Source organism: Bos grunniens, chromosome 14, assembly GCF_055505025.1.
Source record: "Bos grunniens cultivar Pamir isolate PY7600 chromosome 14, Bosgru_T2T1.0, whole genome shotgun sequence".
Lineage (NCBI taxonomy): Eukaryota > Metazoa > Chordata > Mammalia > Artiodactyla > Bovidae > Bos > Bos grunniens.
The window spans coordinates 27,465,215-27,489,725 of NC_141178.1; the positions used below are offsets into that span (position 1 = coordinate 27,465,215).

The 24,511-nt window shown below is 37.9% G+C and overlaps 1 protein-coding gene across 8 annotated transcripts; it reads left to right on the forward strand.

Annotated features, from left to right (window-relative positions):
- The first annotated feature begins 2,595 nt into the window (after nucleotides 1–2,595).
- On the forward strand, nucleotides 2,596–22,122 carry EBAG9 (estrogen receptor binding site associated antigen 9). 8 transcript variants are annotated; one of them, XM_086335390.1, is made up of 7 exons: nucleotides 2,596–2,684; nucleotides 9,059–9,156; nucleotides 11,805–11,883; nucleotides 12,644–12,802; nucleotides 14,291–14,398; nucleotides 15,934–16,025; nucleotides 20,457–22,122. In XM_086335390.1, the coding sequence occupies exons 2-7, from the start codon at nucleotides 9,074–9,076 to the stop codon at nucleotides 20,575–20,577; spliced, it is 642 nt and encodes a 213-aa protein (XP_086191516.1). In that variant the 5' UTR covers nucleotides 2,596–2,684; nucleotides 9,059–9,073; the 3' UTR covers nucleotides 20,578–22,122. The 8 variants fall into 8 exon arrangements, with proteins under 8 accessions (XP_086191516.1, XP_086191511.1, XP_086191513.1 ...); XM_086335385.1 differs by lacking the exon at nucleotides 20,457–22,122 and adding an exon at nucleotides 16,717–19,086; XM_086335387.1 differs by having other exon boundaries at nucleotides 2,605–2,916.
- Nucleotides 22,123–24,511: the final 2,389 nt, after the last annotated feature.

The window sequence follows — 24,511 nt, forward strand, 5'->3', positions numbered from 1 at the left end:
TGGGCAAAATGGTCCTGACACAGAGTAAGTAGAGTTAGCTGTACCCCACGAAAGAGGGCTTCTCAGGTGGTGCTAGTGGTAAAGAACCTGCCTGCCAATGCAGGAGACATAAGATGCGGGTTCCATCTCTGGGTTGGGAAGATGCCCTGGAGAAGGGCATGGCAACCCACTCCAGTATTCTTGCCTGGAGAATCCCAGGGTCAGAGGAGCCTGGCAGCCTAAGGTCCATAGGGTCACAAAGAGTCAGAAATGACTGATGTGACTTCACATGCACACACACATGAAAGAGAGGCAATCCAAAAAAGAGATAATTCACATATCAGGTTCTATCCCTTATGCTCCTCCCACTTGACATTTGGTGGTCCCCATCCCTACCCCATCCAAGACTTGGGCAGAGGACAGGACTTCACACTGCACACTTCCAAGAGTGGTCCCCAAACAAGACCTCAAATTATCGAGACTTAATTCCCAGTTATGGGATTAATGCTCAACAACTAATGATGACTTTTAAATATTCTTTTATAGGTATTTTTCCCTGGTGGCACAGCAGTGGAGAATCCATCTGCCAATGCAGGAGACATGGGTTCAATCCCTGGGTTGGGAAGTTACCCTGGAGAAAGAAATGGCAACCCACTCCAGTATTCTTGCCTGGGAAATCCTATGGACAGAGGAGCCTGGCAGGCTTACAGTACATAGGGGTTGCAAGAGTTGGACACAACTTAGCAATTAAACCACCACCACCACGTCGGTATTTTTAAAGCAAATTTTAAGTTTGCAGTCTAGCAAGATTTCTGTTTGTTTTCTTATTGTGCTGGAAAGCAAATATTCATTATTTGTTTCTAGAAAATATGTACCTTTTGTTTTGTTTCATTTGGAAATGGAAACTTTAATAAAGAAAACTGACAAATAATTTTTAAAAAGAAGAAAAGACAGAAGAGCCTGGCATGCTGCAGTCCATGGGGCGGCAGAGTGGGACTTAGCCACTGAACAACAACAACAACAACAAATAATAATAATAATAAATAGCTGAAGCAAGTATACACATCACTAAGGAAAAGCATTTTGAAAACATGTTCATATCAAGATGTAAACTAGTCTGGATTACTGGATTTGGGGAATCAAAAAAAAATTCTAGAAATTTTTAATTATTGGAATTTAGGCATTTGAAGAAATTAAGGGCTAGAACAGGTGTTTAAGGGACTGTGGAGGGCAAAGTGGACCTTCAGGAGCTATGGTTACTAGGAATGATGTAGTGGTAATGTAGTAGTAACAGCTCTTATTTAAGAATGTTTGCTATACACCAGGTCCTGCCGTAAGAACTTTATAAGCTTTGACCATGAAGTAGGCACTATTACGTCCATTTCACTGATGAGCAAAATGAGGTTTAAGAACTAATACCTTATTCAAGGTTGTTACATAGAATAAATCCAAAACAAAGTCATAAACATTCTCTTTCTTCCCCTCTTGAGGATAAACAAGTTAAATTAATAGAAATGTGGTACAGATTTGGAGGGTAGAAGTGGTGAAGATATTAATACTATAAAGTAAAATAGGGAGATAAGTGTTGGTCAGGGTAACAGAACAACGATAGTTGTAGCCAAATAAAAGGAGAAAAAAGGCTGGTTGGGGAACAATTTGCAAGAACAGCTTTCAGTCTTTGACTATATAAATTTCTAACCTCCCTCACTGGTCACTTTACAACAGTGAAGCAGTTACTTCAGGGCCCCTTACCCACAACATCAAAGGATCTTAGCCTTTTGATAGCAAATGGCATGAAAAGAAAAAAAACAATCAGGCTTCGAAGAGAAATTCATAGAAAACACCTTAGTTTGAAGAAAGACTAACTTGGTAAGCAAGAGAGGAACAAAGGCAAGCACGCGGTGAAATGTCACTTTTTAACTTTCAGTTAAAGGAAATTCCACCAAAAATTACTTGCAGAATCCTAAATTCTGAATTAAACTCGGGGTTTCGCACCTGTACAGTGGTAGATTGAATGAGATCTGACCTACCCAGGTCCAATATCCAGACACATGGGCCTCCCTCATTTTTGGCAATCTAGGCTCAGAGGTTAAAGCGTCTGCCTGCAATGTGGGAGACCTGGGTTCAGTCCCTGCGTCGGGAAGATCCCCTGGAGAAGGAAATGGCAACCCACTCCAGTATTCTTGCCTGGAGAATCCCATGGACGGAGGAGCCTGGTGGGCTACAGTCCACGGGGTCGCAAACAGTCGGACACGACTGAGCGACTTCACTCACTCACTCAAATATGTATTTATTTCTCTTGGTTCCATCTGGTAGGGGGATTCTGTGGGTTTAACGAAAAAGGGTATAGTTTGGAGCTGAGGCTCTGTGCACAGAAAGTAGAGAACACGGGAGAAGTCCATCCACTCCACAAAAACAGCAGTCTGCGCTGACAGAAACGGTCACAAAAAACCTACTCCTTTAATAAAATGAAAGAAGTTAACACTAGGGAAAAAAAAAAAAACCTACTCCTAACCCAGCCCCAGCAGCTGCCACGCCAGCCGCCGCCGCTCGGCCCGCCCCCCAATGCTCATTGGTTCTCAGCCCCGACGCCGGACCCATAACCTCTTGCCTATTGGGCCAGACAGGACCTGGGGCGGGGTGCGGAAGTGAGAGCTTGGGACTCCTGAGAGCCGCCTTCTGGAGCGAAGGAGGAGGGGCAGGAGGTGGGACCAGGGGAGGGTTTCCCGAGGAGGGGGCGGCTATGGCAGCTGCGCGGAGGCAGCGGCGGCTTAGACAGAGCGCGCGCCCGGCTTTGAATGAGCAGGGCTGGGACTGAACCGGCGGAGCGCGAGCTCGAGGAAGCGACCGGCAGCGCGCGTGCGCGCGCCTTGAGTGCGCGCGCGGCTCGCGGCAGCTTGGAGCCTCCGCCGGGCGGGCGGGGAGGGGGAGGGGCAGGTGAGTGTGTGCGGCTCGCGCGCCCTCGAGGGGCTTCCCTCCCCCACCCCCATCCAGATCTGGACCCGAGTCTTGAGGAGGGGGGCGGGGTTGTCCTCTGCTGTTCTCGGGTTAGCTCTCCTCTTTGCCCCGCACTTCCCGCCCTCCCACCTTCCTTTTCTTTCACCCGGTCTTCCCCCCAACCCAGGCCGACTGCCACTCTAGGATACTGTTTCCGGGTCAGGGTGACCTCTGGGGTGAGGGACCTGCGACCCGGAGCGGGCCCCGGTCGAGCAGCCTTCACCATGCTTTTCTCGCGTGGGAGAGCGGCTGGCGGGGCCCCGGCCCAGAGTCTCCCCTCTCCCCAGATCTGCCCCCCCCCAAGGGGAAATTTGCCCCTTCTTCCTGCCCTTCCTCTACAGGCCTTGCTCCTTCCCAGACAGATTTTTCCAAAATCCAAATCCCAGTCCACTGGGCACCCACATGGAGCAATTGAGAGCGTTTCACCGAACGCCGTATGTATGGCGTCGGATTGTGTAACCTGAAAACGCTTCTGTCGATTTTTGCATCTGTACAGTGGGTATGATTTTTTTTTTTCATCAGTTAATTTCAGGTGGGTAATCTGAAGTTAAAGCATTTTAGTTTTGAAACTCGTTCCTTTTGAGCCTTTCAGGAGACTTTGCTCTGCCTTAGTAAGAGCCTCGGTGGTGTTCGAGGGTCTGGCTTTGAGTTGCCAGAGACAGTCCGGTGTTGAAGTTTACCACCTGCTCTCTCATTCTACTTCTTGTTCCCTTTCTCTTGCCGCTGCTGAACTTTGGTTTTTCAAATTTGAGTGAGGTCAGGTGGTTTTATTTTTGGAGCATTGCGATATACCATAACCTACTTTAGAGAGTTACAAACTTAATTTAAGATTTCTGTACTGTAGTAGATCATATGGAGTTTCAAATTTTGGTATTAGGAAAATTCAGAACTATCGTTTTAGAAATTCAGCAATTAATGACTTGTTTAGTGTGTTCCAACATAGATTTTGGCTTGGCTTATTTAACGATTTATGACATAGTATGATATAGTGACTACAGAAAAGCAGTTTACATGGAATTACAGGGAGGAAAGGTACATTTAATCTTTCAGATTCTAATGCAGCATTCTTTTTTAAAATTGTAGGTGAATCTTTTTCACTTTACATAGCCAAGCTGTCATTGCTATTGATTTCCTAGAGAGATTATTTGTCCTTGATGCTTATTTCGGCTTTATCTCAGGGTTTTGTATTTTTGTAGTAATTTTTAAGGAAATCTTAATTTTAAAATTGTTTTAGCATTTCTCAGCCCTACTAAGTAGTTTGAAGCAGTCAAAATGCAGGTAGCCTAAGATGTGTACTTCTCAGATTAGTGATCTAGAGAGCATTTCAAAAATCAACTGAGGCATTGAGTGTCAAAGAGATCTCTTAAATGGGATGCGGTGTGGGAAGAACCTTGGCTTTGGGGTCAGTCTCTTTAACTTCTGGGTGAGTGAATGTGAGTTTCACTAGTAATTGAGCCTCATCTGTTAAATGGGAGTAGTGAAACTCACTTCCTTTGTCCTTAGGATTCCCGTGAGACTATAGAAACGAAATAGATTGTCTTGAACTATATTGAGTGCTCAAGGAATGATAATTTCCCTTCCTTCAGCAAGTATTTGAATACCTGCCATGTGCTTGACATTGGCTAAGACCTAGAAATAACCAAACTGAGCAAGACTGATGGGGCTCTGCCTTCCTAGAGCCTTGCATTGTCACTAGCTTTTGACACTTGAGCAACAGCGTGGTCTGTGTACTGGGTCAGTAGTATTTCCTATCACCCAGGGTAGTAGTATCTGTTACAGAGTGGATACTTGAACTGGATTGGAACAGTAAGTAAACAGGTCCCAAAGAATATTCCTGCCTTCAAATCAGTGTAATTGATAAAATAAAAACTGTTGCTTGATGTGGTCAACTTGATTACATTTCCCCACCTTTCAGTTGCAGTTGGTCAGAAAATTTATCTTGAAAATTATAATACCATCATTGAATTGCTAAGATAGTTTATTGTTAGTGAGGTATTCTTGGTTTTCGAATTAAACAGACCTAGGTTTGAATCTCGGAGAAGGCAATGGCACCCCCACTCCAGTACTCTTGCCTGGAAAATCCCATGGACGGAGGGCCTGGTGGGCTGCAGTCCATGGGGGTCACTAACAGTCGGACACGACTGAGCGACTTCACTTTCACTTTTCACTTTCATGCATTGGAGAAGGAAATGGCAACCCACTCCAGTGTTTTTGCCTGGAGAACCCCAGGGACGGGGGAGCCTGGTGGGCTGCCATCTATGGGGTCGTACAGAGTCGGACCGACTGAAGCGACTTAGCAGTAGCAGGTTTGAATCTAGATCATTGGGTGTGAAAACATAAGCTTACACTTTGTGCTTCAATTCTATGAAAAGAGAACAATAATATCTATCTCATAAAATGGCTTTATGGGTTGAGAGAATACCTAGTGCTTGGCACATAGTAGCTGATCAGTGACTATTAGTTTTTCTCTTTTATTAATTGTAAAAGCAAATTTTCCATAAAATGAAGATATTTTTAATTGCTAGGGAGAGAATTCTGTTCTGGTGTCAGTAATAGTCCCACTTGACAATTTACTATTGAAACAAAACTTTAGATTTTATTTGCAGGCATCATTAGTCATTCACATTGAGAATACTTATTGAAAATGACACGTAGCAGTATTTATGGCAGGGTGATGACCGTTGTTACCAAAACTCCGCATGAAACTTATTCTCAAATCTTCATTCATATAAATCCTGAGACTGACTCTCCGCTCCAGTCCTTAAATATTAAACATCTTCTTCCTTCAAACATCCTGAGAGAGGGTCTCAACTCTTTCCCCTTTTCCCCCTAGTGCCACATGCTCTGCAGTTTCTTTCCTAGCTATCTTTTTTTTGTTTATATTTTTTTTCTGAAAATTCTAAATCTTCATTTAGGAAGTTTGCTTTCTTTTGGTTGAGTTTAATCCTTGACAAATCAGCCTTAAAATGAAGCTTTTATTCATCATCTTAATTGTTCAGATTATTCTACTTGTATGGAAGCAATCAAATCTTTCTTCCAGGTCTTACTTTGCAAACAGTAACTGGCAAGGTAACATGAACAAGATCCTCACAGGAAGGATTGTGCTGGAAGAATACAGTATATAGAAATAACTAAGGTACAAAATGGAAAATATAGGTACAGTAAGAGAAAAATACTGGAATTAAAACTTTGCAGTAGTTCAGCAATAAGTAATGAAGTCTTATGCCTGGGAGACCTCAGTGGAAATAGGAAAGAATATGGGCATTATTAGGAAACAGGATAAAGTCTTTTTTGTAGTTGGCATATAAGGGGATAAGACAAAGGAGGAGTCAAAGTTGTTGCATTTTTTGAACCTCTGTTGGGTGGTTTATCACTAGTAAACCACTGTTTGGAGATGTTTTTGACAGAAATAAGTTACTTGAACAGTGAGATTTTTAATGTTTTTTTGTTCAATTTCTTTTAGAGTAACTGTTCTTTTCATCCTCTCAATTAGTAAACCAACTCCAGAAATCAATGACTTGACCGTTGTTTCATGTACATATTTACTATTGTGTATCTGCTTTGTGAAGTGCCTATGCACAGCTTTCACCCATTTTTTAAAAATTAGGTTTTCTTACTGCGTTTTGGGAGAACCTTATATATTCTGGATACAAGTCCTTTATCAGATATATGCTTTGCAAAAGTTTTCTCCTAGTCTGTGGCTTGTCTTTATATTCCCTTAACAGTGTCTTTGAATTATATAAATTTTTAATTTTGATGAAGCCCTGTTTATCCATTTTCTTTTAATGGGTTGTACTTTTGGTGTCATTATCTAAAAAACTCTTTTCCTAACCCAGGTCATAAAGATTTTGTCCAATTTTGTTTCTCTAAGCACTTTTGTAATTGGGTTTTATATTTACATATGCAATCCATTTTGAGTATTTTTTGTAAATGGCATGAAATATGGATTGTAGTTCTTCAGGTTTTGGTGGTTTTTGTTTTTGTTTTTGTTTTGCATATGGATATCCAGTTTTTCCATTACTTTTTGTCAAAAAAACTCTTCTCCACTGAATGGGTTTTACATCTTCATAAATTTCAGTTCTTCATATTTTATGGGCCTATTTCTCTACCTCCCATTTGTTCCATCGATCTGTTTATCAATCTGTTTATCAATCGACTCCAGTACTATACCGTTTTGATTACTGCAGCTTTATAACAAATCTTGGAATCAGGTAGTATTAGCCCATCTGCTTTGATCTTTTTCAACATTGTTTGACCATTATAGACCCTTTATATTTCTATATGAATCTTAGAATTAGCTTATCGAATTTTAGAGAAAAAAGCCTCCTGAGATTTTGATTGGGATTTCATTGACTCTGTAGTTCAATTTAGAGTGATTCGCTATCTTAATAGTATCACGTCTTTGAGCCCTTAAAGATCTTTTTAAAAATTAATAAGGGTCTTTAAATTTCTGTCAGCAATATTTTGTAGTTTCCAATATATATGTTTTTCACTAGATTTGTCCCTAAGTACTTCGTATGTTTTGTACTCTTACAGATTCCTTAAAATTTTACTTTGTGATTGTTTGTTGTTGCTACCATATAAAAATACTGTTGATTATAGATTCCATTGAATTTTCTACATAGAGTATAGATACAGTTTTACTTCTTCCTTTCCAATCTGAATGCGTTTTATTTTCTTTTCTTGCTCGATTGCACTGGCCATACAGTGTTGAGCAGAAATGGCGAAAACAGATATGCTGGTGGGAAGTAGCCAGTTTTTCACTGTTAAGTCTCAAGTTGCTATAGGCTTTTCATAGGTGTCCTTGGTCAGGTTGAGAAAGTTCCCTTCTATTTCTAGTTGGTTGTGAGTTTTCAAGGAGTTTTGTGTCTGTGTTCATAAGATATTGGTCTTCAGTTTTCTTTTCTGGTAATGTCTTTGGTCTAGATTAGTATCAGTGTAATGCTAGCCTCAAAGAGTGAATTAATAAATAATCCCTTCCTTCCGTTTTCTGGCAGTTTGTATAGAATTGGCACTACTTCTTAAGTATTTGGTAGAGTTCACTCATGAAACCATCTGGGCTTAGGGGATTTTTAAGTATAAATTAAATATCTTTAATAAATTTAGAGATTTTCAAGTTATCTCTGTCTTCTTGCTGTGTTTTCATAACTTGTTTCTTTCAAAGAATTTGTCGATTTCATCGTGTCAAATACAGGGATAAAGTTATATTTTTCTCAATATCCTCTTCATATTTGCAGACTCTGGTAATGTCACCTCTCTTTTCTGATATTGGCATAATTTGTTTTTAGGGACATATGTTTTGAATTGTTATGTACTTTTGATTAACTGACCCCTTTATCATTATGAAATGAGCATTTTTATGCCTGCTAATGGTATTTTCCCTAAAAATCTACTCTCTGACATTGAAATATTTTAACCTTTTGCTTTTCTGTTGAGTATTTTTTATCTCCTTTGTTGGCTTTTTGACTGTAACTGGACTTTACCCCTCAGAGAATATGACTTAATAGATTTGCTGGTGCTGGGCCATTTTTCAGTATTTCTTTAAATATGTGTGGGCCACTGGTCTAGATGATCTCTGTAGTTCTAACTTGTTAACTGTGTGCTTTTAAGTTATTTGACTTCTCTTAATTTCCTCACCTATAAAATGGGTATAATGAAATGTATCTAGAAGTTGAAAAAGTTTAAAAATATTTTGAATAGTATTTCTATGTTCATATGATTCAAATTTCAAAAGATAAGGAAGACTCAGTACATTCTGTTTCATACACTTTGATTTTTCCTAGAAAACAAATTATAAATAAATTGTAAATAAATATTTAAGTACAACTTAGAAAACCACTCTGAGAATATTTTGAAAAGGCTTTTTTCCTCTCAACTGTTGAAAACTCTTCAGAACTTTCTTGTCAACATGATTTACGTTTTAATTTTTAAATTTACTGTGTTTTATCTGTGCTGTCTAAAGGAAAGTAAAAATATGTCTGATTTTTACAGTTCAAAATAGGACTTTTCAGGTTGACTTCAGAACATAAATATAGCTTATGAAATCACCCTAATGCATTTATTTTTGTGCTTTTTTCCACAGGTTTTGCTTTCCATCATGGCTATCACACAGTTTCGGTTATTTAAAGTTTGTACCTGCCTAGCAACAGTATTCTCATTCCTAAAGAGGTTAATATGCAGGTAAAGAAATTTTATGTTCAGATTGATCTGGTTATCTTCTTGCTAATTTTGGATACCTTCATAAGTTCAAAAAGGCAGGGCATATTATATTTAAGCTAAGCATCTTGATTGCAGTATTCATACATTAATCTCTAGTAGTTTTTAAAATATTTTCTCAGATTTTTATATGTTTTTTCAGATCTAGAAAGCAGAGGTTCAGGTCTTTTCATCAGATTCTTACATCTTCCATTAAAATAGCATTCTGTACTGTAGAATTTCAGAGATAAGCAAACCAACTTTCATATTGTAATCATTATGAAGTTTTTATGTACATAAGTGTTTTATTATCAGGGTATTTTTAAGATGATTAGGTGGAATTAGGCATAGGTATTTCTTTACATAGTACATTATGAGTGTTATGTTTATATTGGAAAAAGAAAAGTTTAACAGAAAAACCCCAAAGAAAATAGATTTTCTTTTTTTTTTTTTGATCTTTTAAATAATATTTCAGAATGTACTGGGAGTCCAGGCTAGGTAAGTCCTTCTGCTTCAGTAAGTCATTCAGAGACTTGTATTCCTTCTATTTTGTCATTCTCCTGTACCCAAGAGATACAGTTCCTGAATGGTATGCCAGGGCACTTCAGGGCTCGCATTACAGTCACAGGGGTACCGAAGGATACTCTAAATTTCTAACAAAACACGCTGAATGTGATAATGTCTATTGAAATTATACAATCTGTTGGCTCAAGATAGTTCACGTTTGTAACATTAGATCCTGCAGTATTACTTTTGATGATGTTCTTGAATATTTGAGATAAGTTTTTGTTTACTTGTGTTTGGAGTGACCTATCTTTACAAAGCTAGGATTTTAGGTTGTAATTAAGAGCAAGCACTAAATCAGAACTAACATAGAACAGAAAATGAAGCTGACAGAATCCAGTCTGATTCCAAGGCTTGAGAAGCTATACAGTACCCAACAGGTACACACATTCTCTTAGTAAGTTGTAGTTATTAAAGAATGAAATGAAAATGTTTTTTCTCTAATTTCATATGTGATTTTTCCTAATGGCTACTAAGCAGATAGGACATACATAAGTATTGTTTGGGCCTATGTACTTAATCAGTGGAACTGTTAGGTATTTCCTTTGGCCTAGAGTACTGTGAAAAAAGCACCTACAGAGTAAGAGTCGGATAGAGAGGAGATGGAGGGTAGTCAGCTCTCTTTTTTAGTGGATATGATTTAGAAAGTACACATAATTCTGTTCACAGCCTACTGTCCAGAGCTTAGGCACCTAGCTACAAGGGAGGCTAGGAAATGTATTCTCTGACTAAAGGGCCATTTTATAACTACTAAAACTCTGAGGATTAAATGGCATAGAATTTATTGTTAGAAGTATCATGACCAGAAAATAACTAGGTTAAAGCAGGATGAGAATGGGTATTAATGCCAGGAGACTAGAGGTTGAAAGGAATAAGTTGTTTTAACTGTGGTGATAAATTCTAGGTGTTTTTCTCTTTGCATCTGTTATTTCAAAAAATTTTTGTTGAATATAAGTTACTTTTAATATAAGATATTGCAATTTTCTATCATCTATATACGTTTCCCTGGTATCTCAGTGGTAAAGAATCCACCTGCAATGCAGGAGATGTGGGTTCCATCCCTAGGTGGGGAAGATCCCTGGAGTAGGAAATGGCAACCTGTTCCATTATTCTTGCCTGGAAAATTCCATGGACAGTGGAGCCTGGCGGGCTGCAGTCCCTGGGGATACAAAATAGACCATAGTACTTTTTAATGCATCCTTTAAACAAATAAAATAAGATTTCTAAACTTAGTTGACTTTATCAACTAGCTCTAAGCAGGTGTTTCATAGATTATTTGACATGAAGCAAGTGACTAATCATTTATAATAGCTATCATTTTTTAATGTCATTAAAAAGCAGGCACAGTCTCGTGTCTCACTATTTTAAATATGTCAGTTAAATCTTCACAGCAACCTTGCAAAGGTCAGTTTGAATACCTGCCTTTTACAGATGAGGATACTGAGGCTCAGACATAGGTAATTCTAACTAATTCATAATTAATAGAAGTAACATTGAAAACCATGGTTTACACAGATTCCATTGCCCATGCTCTTAACAACTCTATGACAATACCTATCTTGTTTCATGTAGTACTTCACTAATCCTTGAAAGTTACTGGGTACAGTTTACAATTCAACCCAGTGATTTTCAAACTTTTCAATAGTTTAATAGTAATCTTAATAAGAAACCAACTATGTAAAACAAACAAAAGCCAGGCCACCCTGGTTAAAGCAGCGTAGACATCCCAGAGCATCACCCACAGAACTCACAGAACTCTCAGGAGTGTGATTTGAAACCAGTTTCTGGTTTTGGTTTTGGCTTTATAGTCCTCCTGAGTTTGACTCTAATTCTGAGTCCTAAGCCAAAAAGCAGTGTGATATTCTGGTCCAGTATTTAAAAACATTGAAAAGATCTCTAATATATGCCTTTCTTTTCATATATTAACAAACAACTGTTAATTATTAAAGTAAATAATTTAAAGCTGCAGAAGACCTTCTCTATAAATCTTAAGTTACTGTCTTTAGTGCTTTTACTTATGCTTGTTTTGGTGGTTTCTTGAAATAAATTATTTCATATTTTTGTTTTAGATCTGGTAGAGGACGGAAATTAAGTGGAGACCAAATAACTTTGCCAACTACTGTTGATTATTCATCAGTTCCCAAACAGGTAAAACTTTTTTTGTACATTGAATAAGTGCTCCCGAACCATATTTTTCAAAGTGGGTTGCAAACTATTAATGTGTCATGAAATTAATTTGGTAGTCACGGTCAGGATTTTTGTTGTTCTATTGTTAAATTTCTTTATTCTAAAATTTTAACTTTATTCTTTATTTTCTATTTCTCTGCTGAGATTTTCTATTTTTTTCTTTGGTTTTAAGAGTGTTTGCTGTTGCTTATTGGAGCATTTTTGCAATAACATATTTAAAGCCTTAGATAATTACATCATTTGTATCATCTTGGGTTTGTTGTCTGTTGCTTGACTTTTTCAAGTTGAGATTTATTGATTCCTTGTTTGCTGAATAATTTCAAGTTATTTCATGGATTTTTTTGAATATTATGTTTGAGACTATATCTTATTTAAATCCTATAAAGAATGTTATTATTTATTATTTCATCAGGCAATAAACCTAGTTAGGGATAGATTGTAAGTTCCAGTCCTCTTTCTGTGGGCTGTAGTTCTAATATCAGTTCAGTTTTTGAAGCATTTTCTTTTGCTTTGTTTGGTTGTTTTTATTTTAATGGTTGGAACAGAATGTCTAACTCACAGAGTGTTTCTTTCTTAACTTTTGATCTAGTTTTGCTATCTGGCATAAAATGTATATTTTCCCATTGGTCAACAAATTTTGAAAAAACCACTGTTTTAGAAAGCTCATTTTTGTAATGAATGATGAAATTTTTGACTGACAATGCTGATCATTTAAATTTAGACAGATGTGGAAGAGTGGACTTCCTGGGATGAGGATGCACCCACAAGTGTCAAGATTGAAGGAGGGAATGGGAATGTGGCAACACAACAAAATGCTTTAGAGCAACTGGAACCTGACTATTTTAAGGACATGACACCAACTATACGGAAAACCCAGAAGGTACGTTAAAGATGTGTGCTCTTGGAAATTAAACTATGAGACTGTGCTTCAGATTCCTATAATTAAAGCTAGACAGTATACTTAGTATTTGGTAGAAAGCCTATTTCCAACTGTCATTGTGTTTTTTGTCATATTAGAGAAGTTTATATATTCAAGTGAGCTGGCCATAGATCTGGTAAATTGTACCCCCACATCTTTTAAAATTATATCTAAGCGTTCATAGAAATCCTCCTGTATGTCAGATTCTAGACTCCAGTCTCTACTGTGAAGACTAAACTGAATAAGATACAGTTCTAGCCTTGAAAGAATTCATAGTACAGTGATTTCTACAAACCAATAATACTGATAGTATCCATTGTTTATAACATTATCAAACTGATGCAGAGCTCTGAGAACTTAGAGTAATTGTGGTGGGTTTGCATAGTCATTCACACTTTATTTTATCCCGTTTGAATTGAATGTGGACAGTCACTTCAATATGCAGGAAATTATTAGCAAAAGAACAATGGCTAAGCAGTTTTCTTTCTTTTTATCAAAATAGTACATGTACATTTAAAATTTATTTTTAAATTAAAGATATAGAAAAGCTTATAATGAAAAGCAATAGACTTCTGCCCCATCATTCTTCAAACCAGTTCTACTAAAAGCAGCCACTCACAATTTTTTCTGTTTATCTGTATACAGTATTCTTATCTTGCTGTTCTTAGGCCAGTCACAGGTATTGTCTACCAGCTTCACACTGTGGTAAATGGGGGTTTATTTCATACCACCCTTACACCCATTTCAAATAATGTAATGCTATTATTCCCGTCTACCTCATCAATCATCCTGCTGTTTCAAAAAAAAAAAAAAAATTTACTTTAAGTGCCATTTCTTATTCAGTCAAGCATAGAAAATATTTCTTATGAATATATTTCATAAAATGAGGACACTGTTTATTCTGCAGTTCTCTAATAGGGTTTTCACCCTCTTCTACCGTCCAGTCAGTTTTAGCTGTACATTTATTTTTAGATGTTCAAGGCTGATAACATTGACATACTGTAATCATAGTTGTTTTTATTTGTCCAAATGTCTCAGTGCTGAAAAGCATTAAGTTGTATATTTTTCAAGGAGTTTTAAGTGAATTTCTTAGTAGATGAATGCTTTTTGTTTTGAAAGTCTATTGCTGCTCTTAATAGGAACTTAGTATATTACAAGTAATACCTTAGTAAGTTAGAATGAAAGTACTTTTAAGGTACAAAGCTAATACTACTGGCTTGAAAGAGTTAATGTGTTCATAGGTAGCCACATGCTTGGAGAGCTGGTTATACTTTTGGTAGGACAGTGACCCTATCCTACCAGAGGATATGCTTTAAGAAAATATAGAACAGGAAAGAAAGGCAGAACATATTTTGAATAATTATAAAATGCTTTGGTCAGTTAATTCGTCTCTTTTTATAGAGTGGTGTGTAAAATGTTTCCGTAATTCTATTTCAATTAATCTTTCAGATCATCATTAAGAAGCGAGAACCATTAAATTTTGGCATCCCAGATGGTAGCACAGGCTTCTCTAGTAGACTAGCAGCTACACAAGATATGCCTTTCATTCATCAATCTGTAAGTATGTTAATTGTATCTAGGCAAGAGATTTTTTTTTTCATTTCTGTTTTTTTTAAGGAAAAAGAAAAAAATTAAAATGACTTGAACATAGTATTTGTATGACTTTGGAACTGGTTTAGCAGATCAAGAGCAGTTGCCAGTCCTGTCCTTTTATGAGACTCTAAATTACATCAGATACTAAGATCAGAGTCCACTGCACACATAAAAGATGGAGACAAAAATGTGAAAATATAAAAGTATGACCTTTAAAGAGATTACCCCTAAAATTTAACCTCAATAGCAGCTTTTTTTAAAGTAAATTATGAATTATTAAGTTAAAGACTTATATGTACATTTAAAGTGTGGTTTAACTTAAAATGGATTTGACTTAAATACAACACTTTTAAGGACAAAAGTAGTGAAGAAGGTATATGTTTTCAACTTTGGAGGCCATCAGATTCATCTTTGAAACTTTTGAGACACATCACTGTCCAAACCCATCCCCAGCTTTTAAGTATTGATATGTTTTGATTATTTTATGCAGTTATCTTACTCATTTAATTATTTCCTCACTAACTAAACATTCCAGAATGAGCATTTTCATTGGTTTGTGGAAGGAAAAAGTGAACTTAGAGGCCTGGCCTGGGGAATAGTGGAAGCTAGTGTGGCCTGCCTAATGGTATCAGGTAAGACAGGCAAAAGGAAGCACAATACAAAAGTACTCCAATAAAGAGTAAACTTTTCCTGACTTGTCATTTGTGCATGGGACCCAGACAATAAGTGCCATTGAAAAGTCTAGAAAATTACTTGTGCTTAAAGGGAGATGACTGTACTAGGTTGGAAACGTAGGTTCTTCGAGTTCACCTTCCCAGCCGAAGAGTAGTCCAGTCAAGCATCTAATCCAGTGTGGGGTCAGCCTCTCTCTTCTCTTTCCCCCCACTTACACACTCCTTCTTCTTACTCAAGAGAGAGAGAAACAGAAGGTATGTCCTATTCTTATTTTTTCCAAACTAAAGTAGGAGAAAGTAAAGGAAAAGTTAGGAAAGTAAAGGAAAAGTTAGTATATTAAAGGAATATTCTTTAAAACATGAAATAGGAAGAAAGCTGGACTTGCTGAGACTTACGTATGGAAGGTCATGCGTCTCAGGAAACCCCTTAGTTCCAGGCACACCAGGGGCAGTCATTTGATCCTGTAGAGGATGTGATAAGAAAGTGAAGAAGACACAGGGCAGTGATGAGGTCTGAGTTATGCTTTAAAATATATCCTCTTCTTGACCACTGAGTGGAAAAAGGATGAAGCGAAGTTAGTCTCTCAGTCGTGTCTGACTCTTTGTGACCCCAAAGACTGGGGCTCGCCAGGCTCTTCTATCTGTAGGATTCTCCAGGCAAGAATACTGGAGCGGGTTACCATTTCCTTTTCCGGGAGATCTTCCTGACCCAGGGATCGAACCCAGGTCTTCTGCACTCCAAACTGCAGGTAGACTCTTTACCGTGTAAGCCACCAAGGATGGCTCTTGACTGTTGTAATTTTGTTTTGTTTTGTTTTATTGTAGCCTGAATTAGGTGACTTAGATACCTGGCAGGAAAACACCAATGCTTGGGAAGAAGAAGAAGATGCGGCCTGGCAAGCCGAAGAAGTTCTGAGGTATTTGAGTAATATTTACACTGTCGCTGGAGTAGAACCGGTTTTGTTCATGTTACATTTAAGGTCAAGAAAGTATCTTCTGCCAAATGTTATATTTTTCTTCCTTCTCATTTGAGCCTTAACCAATCTGGGATAGTTTTTTTGTATTTCAGACTACATGTACTATTTTATATGATTAAAACCTCACAGAAACCAACAATTTAAAGCATTATAGATACAAAAGAATAATTTACTAACGAAGAAGGAGATTATCTACATACAGACACCATATTGTACTGTATGCTTCATACTTCATTCCCTATAAAATGTATCTCTTGAAATGTGAGTCACGACGATGTATTAATATGTTCTCTGGGTCAGAAATTGCAGCTTTAGTTCTCTTTCCCCATGGCCTAGCATAGTCCAGCCCTGCTCGTTCAGTATAGTAGTGAATAGCTCCGCTGGGTTTCTGTGGTCGTGTCCGCTCTTGGCTGCTGCACGCGGGATCTCTCTTGCAGTGCCTGGACTCTGTTGCAGCGCTCGGGCTTAGTTGCCCGTGGCCTGTGGGATCTTAGCTCTCTGTGCATGTGTGCTCAGTCGCTAAGTTGTCTCCAGCTCTTTGCGATCCCAAGGACTGTAGCCTGTCAGGCTCCTCTGTCCATGAGATTTCCCAGGCAAGAATACTGGAGTGTGTTGCCATTTCCTTCTCCAGGGGATCTTCTCAACCCAGGATCAAACCCAAGTCTCCTGCTTTGGCAGGTGGGTTCTTAACCACTGGAAGCCCCCAGCACTGCTATTTGAAAGTAATGTGTGTTGCACTCTACATTTGTATGTGTGTTTCACCTGAGGTACTTGAAAGCCCTGAGGTAGATAACATAAGTCATAATACTTACTGCCTACTCTACAGAAGATACTTTTTCTGGAGGTTTACAAGTTTGTTTTTGTTAGTTATGTTCTTTTTTCTTTGTTTTTGTGAAGAGTAAACGTAATTCTTGCTACTACCGCATTAGATCAAAGAGTAAAAAGAAAATTTACCTTGAGAGTTTGTGACTGTTATCACTGATAAAAACTCTATGTAAATATATCTGAATTACTTTTGCATTTTAAAGATGATAAAGTAAAATATAGCAGTATGTTTTCTTCAAATATGGTTTTTATAATTGGGATAAAAAAATGAATTACCCTTATCTGACCATCTTGAAACAACTGGTTTCATTTTTGTATTTTCCTTTCCCATGTTTACCAATAAATTGTAATTACCTTGAGTAGCCAGCAGAGGGTGCAGTTAAATAACTGAGTTAAGACTGACTTTTTTGGTCTTGTCAGTACTGTTTTCAGCATTTTTTTTTTAAACAGAAGGAGGTCACATTATAAAAGTCAGTAAAGGTGTGACAGTTTTAAATATTTAGTTCCTGTTTGATAATCATTCAGTATAAATGAAACAGTTTTAAAACTGTAAACAGCAACATTTATGTTCCATGAATTGTCAAAAAAAGATGTCACTTTTTTAAAATCTATTTCTTTTGGATATATATCATAGAAGTCTGAGTATTTTTAAAACATTTTGGAATTGGGACTTAGTGATGATTGGTTTATCAACCACAAGGATAAAGGAAGGGGCTATTCATTTTTAATCTAATCATCTTAATGACAGCACTATAGAGTTTATGAGTTCACTGATCATAGCTGAACATTCACGGTATAAAAACCATCTCTTTTTCACCCTGTCATCGTGCACCCTGAACAAAACAAGACAAGACAAAAAAACCTCCGCAAACTCCGTGCTTTTGAAACAACAGCTTGGGAGGCGGAGACTATTAGTAATAGACATGCTTCAAGCTGCAAGTTGCATAAGTAGAGCCAAAGACACCTGGAGGCTTCCATATGTTGTTACCACCCCCAGGAGAACACTGAGAATTTTAAAAGTGTATCCATAATCCATGGCTTCTATCCTAGCCTGTTTCCCATTGCTACTTTAAATACTACCAGTACTATGATCAGTATCATTAAGGAAAAAATTCTGGTACTTTAATCATTCCAGACATGTATCTGGACAAGAAAAATATATTTTATCAGCAGTAATGTCCAAGTTGCCTCTGGTACCAGGAAGATTAATTGTTGATGCTTATATTTCTGCTGGTAACTAGGTCAGAGCTGGATTATATTTGTTTGTAACCTAGCAAGCCTTTCATAATTCTTTTTCTTTTTTCTGCCACTGACATTTTGATGTTTTTAGTGCATATTATCAGTTTTTCTTGAAAGTGAACAGAGCTAATGAAAAGTAGATTTTTTAAAACTATTCTTTTGAAATTTTAATTAGTTGGTGGTGATGGTCAAAATGTTGCCTAAAGTAAGTCTCTCTACTTTGTTGAATTTTGGTCATCCATACCTCTGCTTACTCCCATTTATAAGTATGACTGAGAATTATATATATACCTTTCACTCACTATAGCCAGCTTTGAGCTATCCCGTGTATGGGTAATGCACGTTAGATTTTTCTATATATAACCCAGTGTTGCCTGTCCTGTGCCCTACTGCTTCCTTCCTCAGCCTTGCATGCTTCTTGACTTACTTTCTCAGACCCTAAGCCTTCAGATCCAGGACCAACTTCTGTTCTCCTTTCTCCTATTTCATTACCCTACTCCTGTCCCCACTTTCCACGCGAGTCGGTCAGTAAAGATAGAGCACTTATATGTGGAATCTAAACTATGACACAGGGACTTCCCTGGTGGTCCCAAGGTTAATACTTTGCCTTCCTGTGTAGGGATGCGGGTTCGATGTGGCCAAAAAACCAAAACTCAAAGCAAGCAATGTTGTAACAAATTCAGTAAAGACTTTAAAAGTGGTGCACATCAAAAAATCATTTAAAAAATAAATAAAATATGATACAAATGAACCCATCTACGAAGTAGAAACAGACTCACAGACATAAAGAACAGACTTGTGGTGCTGGGGTGGGGTGGGAGGTGGAAACTATTATATATAGATGGAAACTATTATATATAGAATGGGTGAACAATGAGGTCCCACTGTATAGCACACAGACTACATTCAGTATCCTGTGATAAACCATAATGGAAAAGAATATTAAAAAGAATATATATATGTGTATTTATAACTAAATCACTTTCCTGAACAGTAGAAATTAACAGAACATTGTAAATCAACTATAGTTCAATTTAAAAATCAATAAAGATAGAAGTGTTTAGAGGTTCTATATCAGTAGAGTTAGGGAGGAGCTGGGAGAAGGCACTTCATAAAGTATAATTATTAAATTTCCACCATTCTGTCCCTTCATAATTGAAGTGAAGTGAAAGTTGCTCAGTCGTGTCTCACTCTTTGTGACCCCATGGCCTATACAGTCCATGGAATTCTCTAGGCCAGAATACTGGAGTGGGTTGCCTTTTCCTTCTCCAGGGGAATCTTCCCAACCCAGGAATCAAACCCAGGTCTCCCACATTGGGGGCAGATTCTTTACCAGCTGAGCCACAAGGGAAGCCCAAGAATACTGGAGTGGGTAGCCTATCCCTTCTCAGTGGATCTTCCTGACCCAGGAATCTAACCGGGGTTTCCTGCATTGCAGGTGGATTCTTTACCAACTGAGCTATGAGGGAAGCCCTTCATTAGTAGAGCTAGTTAAATTTTAATCCTTAGAGTTCTAGCTTCTAATTGGAAGGTATGTCTTTGCATTTTGTTTTTGCATTGTGCTCTGTCCATCTGTGTTCTTGATATCGTTCAGCTGACAAGCTTTTAACTATTATCATAGCAGGATATTTAATCATAAATATCAGGCTTTTCTCAGAAGGAGATGTGGTCCAATGGAAATAGTGTTTTAGTGAAAATAATCTGAAGAAAAGGAGTCAGGAGATATAGGTTCTTAGCCTTATACTTAATCTTATGACTTCGGCCGTTTTACTTAGCCTGAATGCCCCATTTTAGTTATTCTTAAAACAGAGATAATACCTTTTTTATTTGTAAGTCATGTTCTAAGGATTAAAAGAAGTACTATTTTGAAAATCCTTGAAATTTTCAAAGCAGTGAGAAGAATGAAGACTTTTTAAACTTACATTTGATGATAGTTGAAGGGAAGTGCTCTTTCTTTCTGGACCTTATTTGCCATTTTACCTGTGTAGTGTTCTCTAACGGAGAAGGCAATGGCACCCCACTCCAGTACTCTTGCCTGGAAAATCCCATGGACAGAGGAGCCTGGTGGGCTGCAGTCCATGGGGTCGAGAAGAGTCAGACACGACTGAGTGAATTCACTTTCACTTTTCACTTTCCTGCATTGGAGAAGGAAATGGCAACCCACTCCAGTGTTCTTTCCTGGAGAATCCCAGGGACGGGGGAGCCTGGTGGGCTGCTGTCTGTGGGGTCACACAGAGTCATACACAACTGAAGCGACTTAGCAGCAGCAGCAGGGTTCTCTAAAAGTAAAAATATGCTTCTTTTCAGGCAGCAGAAGATAGCAGACAGAGAAAAGAGAGCAGCAGAACAACAAAGGAAGAAAATGGAAAAGGAAGCCCAGCGGCTAATGAAGAAGGAACAAAATAAAATTGGTGTGAAACTTTCATAACAAATGCTCTTCAGATGTCCTAGTGCCAGTGGGAGAAATGCGAGCTCTACAAGCCAAGCAGCGTTTATATGGAGCCAAAAGTATTTTCAGAATACAAATACCCTGCTTGATTTTAATGCATTCATCAGCCAGCCAGGACACCAGGATTCTCTCAAAGCCCCCTGAACTCTTAGTGATTGAGACTCGGAGAACAAAAAAGACTTATGAGACAATATTTTCTTCAGTGTGTTCCAAGTGTACGACAATTGTTTGTTGTAGAGAAATTATTACAAATGGAATATATCAGTACCTCTTCAAGCTAGTGTTTCTAGCTGATTCAATGGGTGTAAATAATTCTATGATGGGAAAGAATTCTGCTGTCTATAGTGCTTTCCTTCAATGTGTATAATGTTAAAATAAATAATTTTAAATATTTGTTTGTTTCCATGATTACCCAACCTAAATCAGACAGACTTGCAGGGCTTTAACTTCTTATTTCTGTTGTCAGAAGCTCGTGTTGGCATATATTTGCTCTGACTTGAACTGGCATTCATTAAGGCATCTGGTCATTTCAGTTTTCAAGAAAATGACATTAAATGCAATAATTTTATTTATCACAAACATTTTATACGTCATTGTTTTCTTTTAGATGGTGTTGTAATGTTTTACTTATTTGTAATTTATATTGCATGTATAAACATACCGAAAATAAGCTAAAATGGCAAATTTGTTTTACATTATTATAATTTGTGAGTTTTAAAAGCTAGTATTTGTAGTTTTTCTCTGTCATTGTAGATTTTAAGATGTTATGGTATCTTTAAGTACCTTAGCTCCTCTCTGCCAAAAGCCATTAATTTACAAATGCATAAAGCCTTCAGTTCTACTGTTTCAAAGCTTTTAGATGATTTCTGTATCAGTTTTGTATAATGACATAATGCAAGTTACCTATGTTGTTTACTAAGGTAACATTGATTTATTAAACCAAGATAGGAATAATAATACTTCTATTTTTGGATGTTGACAAGCTCCAAAATAGTTTTCAGAAAATAGATATAGACTGTGTTCATAGGGGAAAGTGTAGATTTGATAGTTTAAAATCTCATTAATTTTGTCTCCCCATTTAAAATACATCCAGCCTGACCTTCTTTGGCTTTGGAATTTAAGATTTTTACTTTCTTAAAAATTGCTGCCCAAAATTAACATTTTGTGAGTTTTTAAAATGTCATAAATACAAGCCAAATACTGCTAATTCATTGGCATTAAAGTGATATTTCATAGTAAAATCACAAACTATACAATAAACTCCTTAAGTTCTTAGCCTAAGCATCTAGACTAAATGCAGTTGTTTTTTTATTTTCTTAGAATTTTTATTGGAGTATTGTTGATTTACAATGTTGTGTAATTTCAGATGTACAGCAAATGAAATAGGTTGAAATTTAACTTTGGTAAAAAGCTTCCTGTTATAGCCCCAAGCTATATTTTCAGTTATGGTTATTAGCTTTTGCCAGTGAACTCCCTATTAAATAGAATTAGACTCAAATTTGTAATAATAAATGAATTATTTTATGTCCTTTGTATTTATTTATTTTTAGTTATTATGGGAATGCTACATGATTTCTCTAAACCGAGGGTTCATAAAGGCTAATTTTCCTTCAGTACAATTGGTTTTTACTGCTTTTCCCCAGAGTGGACAAGTATTGAAGTCTGCTTTGGTCATGATTTTCATGGGTGACCTTTTTTTGTTTGATTTTTTAATTTTTATTTAGAAGTAAAGACTGGATGGAATCACAGTCTGTATGATTAATTAGGAAGAAAGAGATTTTTCTCATGGAAAGAATAGAGTGAATTCTTGTATTTTTTGACCTCTGTTGGTGTAAACTAGATTCCTGTGTTTTGCTGGGTATATTGTCCCAACAGAAGTCAGACATGATAAGCCCTTTATAGTAGCAAACTGGTTCCTTCAGCTTCTAAATTTATGGTTTCTGTTTTTGTTTCCGTAATTTTAGCAAAGGATTATCACTTTTAGGAGCTTATTAGTAGAAGTTAAAAATTCAGGATTCATCCTCTAGTTGAATCCTGGCTCTGTTTTAGTGGCATCTTTGAGTCAATACCCGGCATCTGAATTCCTCATTTTCGACATGCACTTGCCAGGGCAGTGACCGTTCCTGGATGAAGATTGGTGCTTGGGAAGCAGGTGGTAGCTATGGAAACTGGCGTCTGGATTGATCTTCAGCACCACGCTACAAGCTACTACAACAGAATGAATCTAACCACAGCTAAAATGTTCCCAAAAGCCGAAATTTTGTCATTATAGGTGCACCTTGTTCTATTACACTTTGCTTTATTGTGCTTTGCAGATAGTGTATTTTTAACAAATTGAAGTCTTCTGGCAACCCTGTGCTGAACAAGCTTATCAGCACCATTTTTCCAACAGCCTTTGCTCACTTCTTTTACATTTCGGTATTTTCACAATATTTCAAACTGTTTCATTATTATATTTGTTATGGTGTTTTACGGGTGTGAACCACACCCGTATAAGATAGCAAATTTAGTGGATAAATGTGTGCGTCCTGCCTGCTTTACCAACTAGCCCTTCCACTGCCTTTCTCCCTCTCCTCCCACCTCCCTATTTCCTGAGACACGGGAATATTGAAACTAGGCAAATTTAAAACTTTACAATGGCTTCTCTAAGTGTTCAAAAAAGAGTCACACAACTCTTTCTCTCAATCAAAAAGCTAGAAATGATTTTAGTCGTGAGAAACACCCACTGAAAGCTGAGATAGGCCAAAACCAGGCCTCCTTGGGCCTAACAGCCAAGTTGTAAAGAAGATGGTGGGTCCATGAAGAGTTTATTTTACTAGCTGCTACTGCTGCTGCTGCAAAGTTGCTTCAGTCGTGTCCAACTCTCTTCAACCCCATAGACGGCAGCCCACCAGGCTCCCCGTCCCTGGGATTCTCCAGGCAAGAACACTGGAGTGGATTGCCATTTCCTTCTCCAATGCATGAAAGTGAAAGTGAAGTCACTCAGTCGTGTCCGACTCTTAGCGACCCCATGGACCGCAGTCTACCAGGCTCCTCCGTCCATGGGATTTTCCAGGCAAGAACACTGGAGTGGGTTGCCGTTTCCTTCTCCAATGCATGAAAGTGAAAAGTGAAAGTGAAGTCGCTCAGTTGTGTCCGACTCTTAGCGACCCCATGGACCGCAGTCTACCAGGCTCCTCCGTCCATGGGATTTTCCAGGCAAGAACACTGGAGTGGGTTGCCGTTTCCTTCTCCAATGCATGAAAGTGAAAAGTGAAAGTGAAGTCGCTCAGTTGTGTCCGACTCTTAGCGACCCCATGGACCGCAGTCTACCAGGCTCCTCCGTCCATGGGATTTTCCAGGCAAGAACACTGGAGTGGGTTGCCGTTTCCTTCTCCAATGCATGAAAGTGAAAAGTGAAAGTGAAGTCACTCAGTCGTGTCTGACTCTTAGCGACCCCATGGACTTCAGCCCACCAGGCTCCTCTGTCCATGGGATTTTCCAGGCAAGAGTACTGGAGTGGGGTGCCATTGCCTTCTCCAATTTTAGTAGCTAGTAACTTGTTTTTCCCATTTACGCAGATTTTTAAAATTTAAGTTCCTCTCCCCTCATCACAGAGAAGGCAATGGCACCCCTCATATCAAAGACAGCTTTTTTCCTTTGTGTCATTTACTTCCACTTTCTTTAATGCATCCAAGGCTGCTCCAAGGTTATAGCAACAGCTGATAACACTTTCTGTTTACTTGGCTTTCTACCTTTTTCAGTGTCCATTTGTCACGGCCTTTGGACTGCTCAGTAACCAGAGTAAGTTTCGAGAGTATCAGATGCTTTTCCACCAGAAGCCTCAATCTCCTAGGGCTGTAAAGAACCACTTTTCTAGGAGCCTGCTTGTCATCACCCCATAAAACAGATTTCTACCCTTGCAGAGCTGCTG